General features: G+C 50.1%; 1 protein-coding gene across 4 annotated transcripts in view; it reads left to right on the top strand.

Annotated features, from left to right (window-relative positions):
* The window catches only part of DNMT3A (DNA methyltransferase 3 alpha), a 355,992-nt gene that overhangs the window by 158,208 nt on the left and 184,450 nt on the right, over nt 1-13,334 (top strand). For 3 of the 4 annotated variants that reach the window (XM_066594395.1, XM_066594394.1, XM_066594396.1), the window contains 2 exons: nt 6,825-6,871; nt 7,420-7,566. In XM_066594395.1, coding sequence (XP_066450492.1) covers nt 6,825-6,871; nt 7,420-7,566 — 194 coding nt within the window. The remainder of the gene's footprint in view (nt 1-6,824; nt 6,872-7,419; nt 7,567-13,334) is intronic. The other variant, XM_066594397.1, reaches the window with a different exon arrangement.

The raw sequence follows: 13,334 nt of genomic DNA, 5'->3' as shown, positions 1-13,334 counted from the left end.
CCTTAGTGATCATGTACAGGAATAGTGCCTCCTTAGTGACCCCGTACAGTAATAGTGCCTCTTTAGTGTCCCCATACAATAATAGTACCTCCTTAGTGACCCCGTAAAGCAATAGTGCCTGCTTAGTGTTCCCGTACAGTAATAGTGCCTGCTTAGTGACCCCACACAGTAATAGTGCCTCCTTGGTGTCCCCGAACAGCAATAGTGCCCCCTTAGTGTCCCGTCAAAGTAATAGTGCCTGCTTAGTGACCCCATACAGTAATAGTTCCTCCTTAGTGATCCCACACAGTAATAGTGCCTGCTTAGTGACCCCATACAGTAATAGTTCCTCCTTAGTGATCCCACACAGTAATAGTGCCTGCTTAGTGACCCCATACAGTAATAGTTCCTCCTTAGTGATCCCACACAGTAACAGTGCCTCTTTAGTGTTCCCGTCCAGTAATAGTGCCTCCTTAGTGACCCCGTACAGTAATAGTGCCTGCTTAGTGACCCCATACAGTAATAGTGCCTCCTTAGTGACCCCGTACGGTAATAGTGCCTGCTTAGTGACCCCATACAGTAATAGTTCCTCCTTAGTGACCCCGTACGGTAATAGTGCCTGCTTAGTGACCCCATACAGTAATAGTGCCTCCTTAGTGACCCCGTACAGTAATAGTGCCTCCTTAGTGACCCCATACAGTAATAGTGCCTCCTTAGTGACCCCGTACGGTAATAGTGCCTGCTTAGTGACCCCATACAGTAATAGTTCCTCCTTAGTGACCCCACACAGTAATAGTGCCTCCTTAGTGTCCCTGTACAGTGATAGTATCCACTTAGTGGCCCGTTAAAATAATAGTTCCTCCTTAGTGTCACGTCAAAGTAATAGTGCCTCCTTAGTGACCCTATACACTAATAGTGCCTCCTCAGTGTCTTTGTCAGTAATAGTGCCCCCTCAGTGTCCCGTCAAAGTAATAGTGCCTCCTTAGTGACCCTGTACAGTAATAGTGCCTCCTTAGTGACGCTGTACAGTAATAGTGCCCCCTTAGTGTCTACTCAAAGTAATAGTGCCTCCTTAGTGTCTTTGTACAGTAATAGTGCCTCCTTAGTGTCTTTGTACAGTAATAGTGCCTCCTTAGTCACCCCGTACAGTAATAGTGCCTCCTTAGTCACCCCGTACAGTAATAGTGCCTCCTTAGTCACCCCGTACAGTAATAGTGCCTCCTTAGTGAACCCATACAGTATTAGTGCCTCCTTAGTGAACCCATACAGTATTAGTGCCTCCTTAGTGTCCACGTACAGTATTAGTGCCTCTTTTGTGACCCCGTACAGTAATAATGCCTCCTTAGTGACCCTGTGCAGTAATAGTGCCCTCTTAGTGTCCTTGTGCAGTAATAGTGCCGCCTTAGTGTCCCGTCAAAGTAATAGTGCCTCCTTAGTGATCACACACAGTAATAGTGCCCCCTTAGTGTCTCCGTACAGTAATAGTGCCTCCTTAGTGACCCCGTACAGTAATAGTGCCTGCTTAGTGACCCCATACAGTAATAGTGCCTCCTTAGTGACCCCGTACGGTAATAGTGCCTGCTTAGTGACCCCATACAGTAATAGTTCCTCCTTAGTGACCCCACACAGTGATAGTATCCCCTTAGTGTCCCGTTAAAGTAATAGTTCCTCCTTAGTGTCACGTCAAAGTAATAGTGCCTCCTTAGTGACCCTATACACTAATAGTGCCTCCTTAGTGTCAAGTCAAAGTAATAGTGCCTCCTTAGTGACCCCACACAGTAATAGTGCCTCTTTAGTGACCCCACAGAGTAATAGTGCACTCTTAGTGTCCCCGTACAGTAATAGTGCATCCTTAGTGTCCCTGTACAGTGATAGTGTCCCCTTACTGTCCCGTCAAAGTAATAGTGCCTCCTTAGTGACCACGTACAGCAAAAGTGTCACCTTAGTGTCCCCGTACAGTAATAGTGCCTCCTTAGTGTCCACGTACAGTATTAGTGCCTCTTTAGTGACCCCGTACAGTAATAATGCCTCCTTAGTGACCCTGTGCAGTAATAGTGCCTCCTTAGTGTCATTGTGCAGTAATAGTGCCGCCTTAGTGTCCCGTTAAAGTAATAGTGCCTCCTTAGTGATCACACACAGTAATAGTGCCCCCTTAGTGTCTCCGTACAGTAATAATGCCTCCTTAGTGACCCCGTACAGTAATAGTGCCCTCTTAGTGTCTCGTCAAAGTAATAGTGCCTCCTTAGTGACCCTATACACTAATAGTGCCTCCTCAGTGTCTTTGTCAGTAATAGTGCCCCCTCAGTGTCCCGTCAAAGTAATAGTGCCTCCTTAGTGACCCCGTACAGTAATAGTGCCTCCTTAGTGACCCTGTACAGTAATAGTGCCTCCTTAGTGACGCTGTACAGTAATAGTGCCCCCTTAGTGTCTCGTCAAAAAAGTAATAGTGCCTCCTTAGTGACCCCATACAGTAATAGTGCCTCCTTAGTGTCTTTGTACAGTAATAGTGCCTCCTTAGTGTCTTTGTACAGTAATAGTGCCTCCTTAGTGTCTTTGTACAGTAATAGTGCCTCCTTAGTCACCCCGTACAGTAATATTGCATCCTTAGTCACCCTGTACAATAATAGTGCCTCCTTAGTGACCCCGTACAGTAATAGTGCCCCCTTAGTGTCCCGTCAAAGTAATAGTGCCTCCTTAGTGACCTCGTACAGTAATAGTGCCTCCTTAGTGACCCTGTACAGTAATAGTGCCCCCTTAGTGTCTTTTCAAAGTAATAGTGCCTCCTTAGTGACCCTATACACTAATAGTGCCTCCTTAGTGACCCCGTACAGTAATAGTGCCTCCTTAGTGACCCTGTACAGTAATAGTGCCCCCTTAGTGTCTCGTCAAAGTAATAGTGCCTCCTTAGTGACCCCGTACAGTAATAGTGCCTCCTTAGTGTCTTTGTACAGTAATAGTGCCTCCTTAGTGACCCTGTACAGTAATAGTGCCTCCTTAGTGACCCTGTACAGTAATGCCTCCTTAGTGACCCCGTACAGTAATAGTGCCCCCTTAGTGTCTCGTCAAAGTAATCGTGCCTCATTAGTGACCCCGTACACTAATAATGCCTCCTTAGTGTCTTTGTACAGTAATAGTGCCTCCTTAGTGTCTTTGTACAGTAATAGTGCCTCCTTAGTGTCTTTGTACAGTAATAGTGCCTCCTTAGTGTCCCTGTACAGTAATAGTGCCTCCTTAGTGTCCCTGTACAGTAATAGTGCCTCCTTAGTGACCCTGTACAGTAATAGTGCCACCTTAGTGTCCCCGTATAGCAATAGTGCCTCCTTAGTGACCCCAGACAGTAATAGTGCCCCCTTAGTGTCCCGTCAAATTAATAGCGCCTCCTTAGTGTCCTCGTACAGTAATAGTGCCTACTTAGTCACCATGTACAGTAATAGTGCCTCCTAAGTGACCCCGCACAGCAATAGTGCCTCCTTAGTGTCTCCGAACACTAATAGTGCCTCCCTAGTGACCCCAGACAGCAATAGTGCCCCCTTAGTGTCCCGTCAAAGTAATAGTGCCTTCTTAGTGTCCTCGTACAGTAATAGTGCCTACTTAGTCACCATGTACAGAAATAGTGCCTCCTTAGTGACCCCGCACAGCAATAGTGCCTCCTTAGTGTCTCCGAACAGTAATAGTGCCCCCTTAGTGTCTTGTCAAAGTAATAGCGCCTCCTTAGTGACCCTGTACAGTAATAGTGCCACCGTATTGATCCTGTGCAGTAATAGTGCCTCCTTAGTGTCCTGTCAAAGTAATAGTGCCTCCTTAGTGTCCTGTCAAAGTAATAGTGCCTCCTTAGTGTCCCATCAAAGTAATAGTGCCTCCTTAGTGAACCCACACAGTAATAGTGCCTCCTTTGTGTCATCGTACAGCAATAGTGCCTCCTTAGTGACCCCGTACAGTAACAGTGCCTACTTAGTGACCATGTACAGGAATAGTGCCTCCTTAGTGACCCCGTACTGTAATAGTGCCTCCTTAGTGACCCCGTACAGTAATAGTGCATACTTGGTGACCGCATACAGTAATAGTTCCTCCTTAGTTAGCCCGCACAGTAATAGTGCCTCCTTGGTGTCCCCGAACAGCAATAGTGCCCCCTTAGTGTCCCGTCAAAGTAATAGTGCCTCCTTAGTGTCCTCGTACAGTAATAGTGCCTACTTAGTCACCATGTACAGGAATAGTGCCTCCTTAGTGACCCCGCACAGCAATAGTGCCTCCTTAGTGACCCCGCACAGCAATAGTGCCTCCTTAGTGTCTCCGAACAGTAATAGGGCCTCCTTAGTGACCCCAGACAGCAATAGTGCCCCCTTAGTGTCCCGTCAAAGTAATAGTGCCTCCTTAGTGTCCTCGCATAGTAATAGTGCCTACTTAGTCACCATGTACAGGAATAGTGCCTCCTTAGTGACCCCGCACAGCAATAGTGCCTCCTTAGTGTCTCCGAACAGTAATAGTGCCCCCTTAGTGTCTTGTCAAAGTAATAGCGCCTCCTAAGTGACCCTGTACAGTAATAGTGCCCTCTTATTGATCCTGTGCAGTAATAGTGCCTCCTTAGTGTCCTGTCAAAGTAATAGTGCCTCCTTAGTGTCCTGTCAAAGTAATAGTGCCTCCTTAGTGTCCCGTCAAAATAATAGTGCCTCCTTAGTGAACCCACACAGTAATAGTGCCTCCTTTGTGTCATCGTACAGCAATAGTGCCTCCTTAGCAACCCCGTACACTAATAGTGCCCCCTTAGTGTCCTGTTAAAGTAATAGTGCCCCCTTAGTGTCCTGTTAAAGTAATAGTGCTCCCTTAGTGTCCCAGTACAGTAATAGTGCTCCCTTAGTGTCCCAGTACAGTAATAGTGCTTCCTTAGTGTCCCCGTACAGTAATAGTGCCTCCTTAGTGTCCCCGTACAGTAATAGTGCCTCCTTAGTGTCCCTGTACAGTAATAGTGGCTCCTCAGTGCCCCTGTACAGTTTTAGTGCCTCCTTAGTGACCCCGTACAGTATTGGTGCCTCCTTAGTGACTTCGTACAGTAATGGTGCCTCTTTGGTGTCCCATCAAAGTAATAGTGCCTCCTTAGGTACCCCGTACAGTAATAGTGCCTCCTTAGGTACCCCGTACAGTAATAGTGCCTCCTTAGTGACCCCGTACAGTAATAGTGCCTCCTTAGTGATCCTGTACAGTAATAGTGCCTCCTTAGTGTCTTTGTACAGTAATAGTGCCTCCTTAGTGACCCCGTACAGTAATAGTGCCTCCTTAGTGATCCTGTACAGTAATAGTGCCTCCTTAGTGTCCCAGTACAGTAATAGTGCCTCCTTAGTGACCCCGTACAGTAATAGTGCCTCCTTAGTGACCCTGTACAGTAATGGTGCCTCCTTAGTGATCCCGTACAGTAATAGTGCCTCCTTAGTGTCCCCGTACAGTAATAGTGCCTCCTTAGTGTCCCCGTACAGTAATAGTGCTTCCTTAGTGACCCCGTACAGTAATAGTGCCTCCTTAGTGACCCCGTACAGTAATAGTGCCTCCTTAGTGACCCCGTAAAGTAATAGTGCCTCCTTAGTGACCCCGTACAGTAATAGTGCCTCCTTAGTGTCCCCGTACAGTAATAGTGCCTCCTTAGTGTCCCCGTACAGTAATAGTGCCTCCTTAGTGACCCCGTACAGTAATAGTGCCTCCTTAGTGTCTCCTTTAATTACAGGGGTTTTGTCATGCCTGCTGCCCCCCATGGGTGTTTTATATCGAAACACTGTAGTGTGTCTGAATAAATAGACTTTGCAGTTTGACTTGGCGCTAAGCTCTGAGTCACAATGGCGGACCGTGACATCTTACCATTCACTACATGGAGACTCACAGCTCTTCTCTCGGTGCAGCCCGCCTCCATGACTCCGGACACAGCTGAGAGTCAAACTTCAAAGTCTATTCATGCTGTTGCCCACACAGTAATAGTGCCCCTCTTTTGCTCCGCACACTTTGATAGTGCCCCTCTTTTGCTCCACACACTTTGATAGTGCCCCTCTTTTGCTCTGCACACTTTGATAGTGCCCCTCTTTTGCTCCGCACACTTTGATAGTGCCCCTCTTTTGCTCCGCACACTTTGATAGTGCCCCTCTTTTGCTCCACACACTTTGATAGTGCCCCTCTTTTGCTCCGCACACTTTGATAGTGCCCCTCTTTTGCTCCGCACACTTTGATAATGCCCTTTCTGTGCCTGAGAGTTAGTGTCCCCACACAGTTATGATTCCTACTTACTGCTTCCTCACAGTAGTTATGTCCCTTTAGTGCTTGCCCACTAATGATACCCTCCATCTCCGCACGCCCTTCACCCATCTTTCTGGCCAGGCCGAGCAGACAGGGGAACAGGTGGGCACATTATTGCTCCTCTCTCCATACTTGCTTGCCTCAATCTTTCTTCTCTCCACTGTGCTTCTCTGGGTAGTAGGATCTCAATGTCCCGGTGCCGGCCGTGCGCTGAGCTAGTACTGCCTCTCCATCCTGCGTCGGTGCCCCTGGGATGCCTCTTATGACATCACAGGTGGGCACATATACTGTCAGGTCACAGGTGGCCTCCTACTCCACCATTGTACCCAGCTGTATGCTCCCCCTCAGGACACCGATGCAGTTGAGATTGGGACATGGGGCATGCCCCCAGGGACTGTGGGACAGGTGATGTCACCGGGGGGCAGTAATTTGTGGAAATCCATTTTAAATCAGACTTGTATAATCTTCTATAAAATTACCGCCTCTGCCAGGTAGCTGAGAGTACAGACTGTTCGCTGGAGGGATCTCGTCACAATGTAACATCTACTAATCCTCTACTCTCATCCTTTCAGATAAAGAAGAAAAAGAAGACGAAGACTCGGATTCCCCCACATCAGAGGTGAGGACCGGACGTGTTCACTGGGACACTATAAATAAAGTTTATTGAAGATGAGACTATGTACTGGCAGAGAGTATAGAAGCTTCTTGTTCACGTCGGCCAATCAGAGCTCAGCTGAAATGAAAGGCACCGTCTATTCCTTACATCGGTGACCGACCTTAGTTACCTCCCATGATGCATCACTCATAACTGCCAATTTCTAAATCCGTCCTTCTCTGGGCGGAGCTTAGTGGTCACCTGACAACTGATGTATGTCTGGAAAAGGAACTGCCATCAGGGGGCGGAGTGAGAGTAAGGCAATAACAGTAAGAAGTTGTTACACTGTAGAGACCGGACTGTAGCAGTGACTGCGGGGGGCGCTCTGCAGGGGCGGACCTCAGACACATCTGATTCCTCATTTCTGGCCTCCTCCTTTCATGTTCTGTGTTCCTTCTTGGGGTGGGGATGATGGACAGCCCCCGGGGCCGCACGCCTGACGACTTACTCCGGCGGTTGTTACGCTTGCACAGTCCTTGGTCCCTGTAACTCAGTCTTTTCTTTTTGAGCAGGGCTACCGCCGCCGGCTGCGTGGAGGGCTGGGCTGGGAGTCTGGTCTGCGTCAGAGGCCTATGCCAAGGCTGCCATTCCAGGCTGGGGACCCATATTACGTCAGCAAGAGGAAAAGAGATGAGTGGCTGGCCCGATGGAAGAAAGAGGTAGGGACGCAGCCCAGATCCTGCCCCCGAGGGGTGGCACTGCCCATGCTCACACCCGCTGGGGCACAGCTTGCATTATCACCACTTGTCATTACTGATGTTTTTGCTTCATGGCAGGGCTCATAGTTAGGGGTGCCCCAGCTCAGACTGGCCCTAACCCTGTAACCAGTGGGCACTGTTGCTTATCCCTTGGTGGAAATGGTGGCTCTGCAGGGGCTGGGCAAGAAGGGGGTAATTTGTGAGCAGTTCTTTCCCAGAATGCTATGGTGTGGTAGCAGAGGCGGTTTGATGGTATGGGGCCATAGTCCAAAGCTCTGTTTAGGGCTGTAGAAAACCTGGGTGATAAGTAGAATGTCCTCCTCACCCCAACCCTTGGGGGATGCCACTCTGCTTTCTGCAATCCGGTAGAGCAGAAGGAGGGTGGGAAATGTCATAAAGCCAAAGCTATGGGAAAGCTGGGTGATGCCTGCTGTAATGCAGAACTACTTCTGGTTACTCATCTTTCCCTGATTGGGTTGATACTGCGAGGACAGCCGAGCAGCAGGAAGAGTGTAGACTGCATGCATGTGCTGTAATATGGGGGTTACCGGGCGGTAGGGTGGTAGCCTAGGTCGCCCTATATACCAAGTTCTGCAGCGCTCCCTCATGTATATAAGATCTCTGGGTGTGCTGTACTGGACCTCATGGTGCCAGGTGTACAGCGCCCCCCAGTGACATCACTGTATATGCTGTAATGGATCTCATGGTGCCAGGTACACAGCGCCCCCCGGTGACATCACTGAATATGCTGTAATGGATCTCATGGTGCCAGGTACACAGCGCCCCCCGGTGACATCACTGTATATGTTGTAATGGACCTCATAGTGCCAGGTGTACAGCGCCCCCCGGTGACATCACTGTATATGCTGTAATGGACCTCATGGTGCCAGGTGCACAGCGCCCCCCAGTGACATCACTGTATATGCTGTAATGGACCTCATGGTGCCAGGTGTACAGCGCCCCCCAGTGACATCACTGTATATGCTGTAATGGACCTCATGGTGCCAGGTGTACAGCGCCCCCCAGTGACATCACTGTATATGCTGTAATGGACCTCATTGTGCCAGGTGTACAGCGCCCCCCGGTGACATCACTGTATATGCTGTAATGGACCTCATAGTGCCTGGTGTACAGCGCCCCCCGGTGACATCACTGTATATGCTGTAATGGACCTCATGGTGCCAGGTGCACAGCGCCCCCCAGTGACATCACTGTATATGCTGTAATGGACCTCATGGTGCCAGGTGTACAGCGCCCCCCGGTGACATCACTGTATATGCTGTAATGGACCTCATAGTGCCAGGTGTACAGCGCCCCCTGGTGACATCACTGTATATGCTGTAATGGACCTCATAGTGCCAGGTGTACAGCGCCCCCCGGTGACATCACTGTTTATGCTGTGATGGACCTCATAGTGCCTGGTGTACAGCGCCCCCCGGTGACATCACTGTATATTCTGTAATGGACCTCATAGTGCCAGGTGTACAGCGCCCCCTGGTGACATCACTGTATATGCTGTACTGGACCTCATAGTGCCAGGTGTACAGCGCCCCCCGGTGACATCACTGTATATGCTGTAATGGACCTCATAGTGCCAGGTGTACAGCGCCCCCCGGTGACATCACTGTATATGCTGTAATGGACCTCATGGTGCCAGGTGTACAGCGCCCCCCCGGTGACATCCCTGTATATGCTGTAATGGACCTCATACTGCCAGGTGTATAGCGCCCCCTGGTGACATCACTGTATATGCTGTAATGGACCTCATAGTGCCAGGTGTACAGCGCCCCCCGGTGACATCACTGTATATGCTGTAATGGACCTCATAGTGCCAGGTGTACAGCGCCCCCCGGTGACATCACTGTATATGCTGTAATGGACCTCATAGTGCCAGTTGTACAGCGCCCCCCGGTGACATCACTGTATATGCTGTAATGGACCTCATAGTGCCAGGTGTACAGCGCCCCCCAGTGACCTCACTGTATATGCTGTAATGGACCTCATAGTGCCAGGTGTACAGCGCCCCCTGGTGACATCACTGTATATGCTGTAATAGACCTCATAGTGCCAGGTGTACAGCGCCCCCCGGTGACATCACTGTATATGCTGTAATGGACCTCATAGTGCCAGGTGTACAGCGCCCCCCGGTGACATCACTGTATATGCTGTAATAGACCTCATAGTGCCAGGTGTACAGCGCCCCCCGGTGACATCACTGTATATGCTGTAATGGACCTCATAGTGCCTGGTGTACAGCGCCCCCCGGTGACATCACTGTATATGCTGTAATGGACCTCATAGTGCCAGGTGTACAGCGCCCCCCAGTGACATCACTGTATATGCTATAATAGACATCATGGTGCCAGGTGTACAGCGCCCCCCAGTGACATCACTGTATATGCTGTAATGGACCTCATGGTGCCAGGTGTACAGCGCCCCCTGGTGACATCACTGTATATGCTGTAATGGACGTCATAGTGCCAGGTGTACAGCGCCCCCCCGGTGACATCACTGTATATGCTATAATGGACCTCATAGTGCCAGGTGCACAGCGCCCCCCGGTGACATCACTGTATATGCTGTAATGGACCTCATACTGCCAGGTGTACAGCGCCCCCCAGTGACATCACTGTATATGCTGTAATGGACCTCATAGTGCCAGGTGTACAGCGCCCCCCGGTGACATCACTGTATATGCTGTAATGGACCTCATGGTGCCAGGTGTACAGCGCCCCCCAGTGACATCACTGTATATGCTGTAATGGACCTCATGGTGCCAGGTGTACAGCGCCCCCCAGTGACATCACTGTATATGCTGTAATGGACCTCATGGTGCCAGGTGTACAGCGCCCCCCAGTGACATCACTGTATATGCTGTAATGGACCTCATAGTGCCAGGTGTACAGCGCCCCCCGGTGACATCACTGTATATGCTGTAATGGACCTCATAGTGCCAGTTGTACAGCGCCCCCCGGTGACATCACTGTATATGCTGTAATGGACCTCATAGTGCCAGGTGTACAGCGCCCCCCAGTGACATCACTGTATATGCTGTAATGGACCTCATAGTGCCAGGTGTACAGCGCCCCCTGGTGACATCACTGTATATGCTGTAACAGACCTCATAGTGCCAGGTGTACAGCGCCCCCCGGTGACATCACTGTATATGCTGTAATGGACCTCATGGTGCCAGGTGTACAGCGCCCCCCGGTGACATCACTGTATATGCTGTAATAGACCTCATAGTGCCAGGTGTACAGCGCCCCCCGGTGACATCACTGTATATGCTGTAATGGACCTCATACTGGCAGGTGTACAGCGCCCCCCGGTGACATCACTGTATATGCTGTAATGGACCTCATAGTGCCAGGTGTACAGCGCCCCCCGGTGACATCACTGTATATGCTGTAATGGACCTCATAGTGCCAGGTGTACAGCGCCCCCTGGTGACATCACTGTATATGCTGTAATAGACCTCATAGTGCCAGTTGTACAGCGCCCCCCGGTGACATCACTGTATATGGTGTAATGGACCTCATGGTGCCAGGTGTACAGCGCCCCCCAGTGACATCACTTTATATGCTGTAATGGACCTCATAGTGCCAGGTCTACAGCGCCCCCCGGTGACATCACTGTATATGCTGTAATGGACCTCATAGTGCCAGGTGTACAGCGCCCCCCGGTGACATCACTGTATATGCTGTAATGGACCTCATAGTGCCAGGTGTACAGCGCCCCCCGGTGACATCACTGTATATGCTGTAATGGACCTCATAGTGCCAGGTGTACAGCGCCCCCCGGTGACATCACTGTATATGGTGTAATGGACCTCATGGTGCCAGGTGTACAGCGCCCCCCGGTGACATCACTGTATATGCTGTAATGGACCTCATGGTGCCAGGTGTACAGCGCCCCCCGGTGACATCACTGTATATGCTGTAATGGACCTCATAGTGCCAGGTGTACAGCGCCCCCCGGTGACATCACTGTATATGCTGTAATGGACCTCATAGTGCCAGGTGTACAGCGCCCCCCAGTGACATCACTGTATATGCTGTAATGGACCTCATAGTGCCAGGTGTACAGCGCCCCCCGGTGACATCACTGTATATGCTGTAATGGACCTCATAGTGCCTGGTGTACAGCGCCCCCGGTGACATCACTGTATATGCTGTAATGGACCTCATAGTGCCTGGTGTACAGCGCCCCCTGGTGACATCCCTGTATATGCTGTAATGGACCTCATAGTGCCAGGTGTACAGCGCCCCCCGGTGACATCACTGTATATGCTGTAATGGACCTCATAGTGCCAGGTGTACAGCGCCCCCCGGTGACATCACTGTATATGCTATAATAGACATCATGGTGCCAGGTGTACAGCGCCCCCCGGTGACATCACTGTATATGCTGTAATGGACCTCATAGTGCCAGGTACACAGCGCCCCCCGGTGACATCACTGTATATGCTGTAATGGACCTCATGGTGCCAGGTGTACAGCGCCCCCCGGTGACATCACTGTATATGCTGTAATGGACCTCATGGTGCCAGGTGTACAGCGCCCCCCGGTGACATCACTGTATATGCTGTAATAGACCTCATGGTGCCAGGTGTACAGCGCCCCCCGGTGACATCACTGTATATGCTGTACTGGACCTCATAGTGCCAGGTGTACAGCGCCCCCTGGTGACATCACTGTATATGCTGTAATGGACCTCATACTGCCAGGTGTACAGCACTTCCTCCCTCTTCTGCAGTCAGCGCTGTCTCTTTTGCAGTTTCCTCCCTCTTCTGCAGTCAGTTGTCTCTTTTGCAGTTTCCTCCCTCTTCTGCAGTCAGCGCTGTCTCTTTTGCAGTTTCCTCCCTCTTCTGCAGTCAGTTGTCTCTTTTGCAGTTTCCTCCCTCTTTTGCAGTCATCGCTGTCTCTTTTGCAGTTTCCTCTCTCTTCTGCAGTCAGTGCTGTCTCTTTTGCAGTTTCCTCCCTCTTCTGCTGTCAGTGATGTCTCTTCTGCAGTCAGTGCTGTCTCTTTTGCAGATTCCTCCCTCTTCTGCAGTCAGTGCTGTCTCTTTTGCAGTTTCCTCCCTCTTCTGCTGTCAGTGATGTCTCTTCTGCAGTCAGTGATGTCTCTTTTGCAGCTCCCTCTCTCTTCTGCAGTCAGTGCTGTCTCTTTTGCAGTTTCCTCCCTCTTCTGTAGTCAGTGATGTCTCTTTTGCAGTTCTCTCTTTTCTGCAGTCAGTGATGTCTCTTATGCAGTTTCCTCCCTCTTCTGCAGTCACTGCTGTCTCTTATGCAGTTTCCTCTCTCTACTGCAGTCAGTGATGTCTCTTTTGTAGTTCCCTCTCTTTTCTGCAGTCAGTGATGTCTCTTCTGCAGTCAGTGATGTCTCTTCTGCAGTCAGTGATGTCTCTTCTGCAGTCAGTGATGTCTCTTTTGCAGCTTCCTCCCTCTTTTGCAGTCAGCGCTGTCTCTTCTGCAGTCAGTGATGTCTCTTTTGCAGTTCCCTCTCTTTTCTGCAGTCAGTGATGTCTCTTTTGCAGTTCCCTCTCTCTTCTGCAGTCAGTGATGTCTCTTTTTGCAGTTCCCTCTCTCTTCTGCAGTCAGTGATGTCTCTTCTGCAGTCAGTGATGTCTCTTCTGCAGTCAGTGATGTCTCTTCTGCAGTCAGTGATGTCTCTTTTGCAGCTTCCTCCCTCTTTTGCAGTCAGCGCTGTCTCTTCTGCAGTCAGTGATG

This window comes from Eleutherodactylus coqui, chromosome 1, assembly GCF_035609145.1.
Source record: "Eleutherodactylus coqui strain aEleCoq1 chromosome 1, aEleCoq1.hap1, whole genome shotgun sequence".
NCBI lineage: Eukaryota > Metazoa > Chordata > Amphibia > Anura > Eleutherodactylidae > Eleutherodactylus > Eleutherodactylus coqui.
Note: the sequence above shows the minus strand (reverse complement) of the source record. Positions and strands in the feature narration are given on the sequence as shown.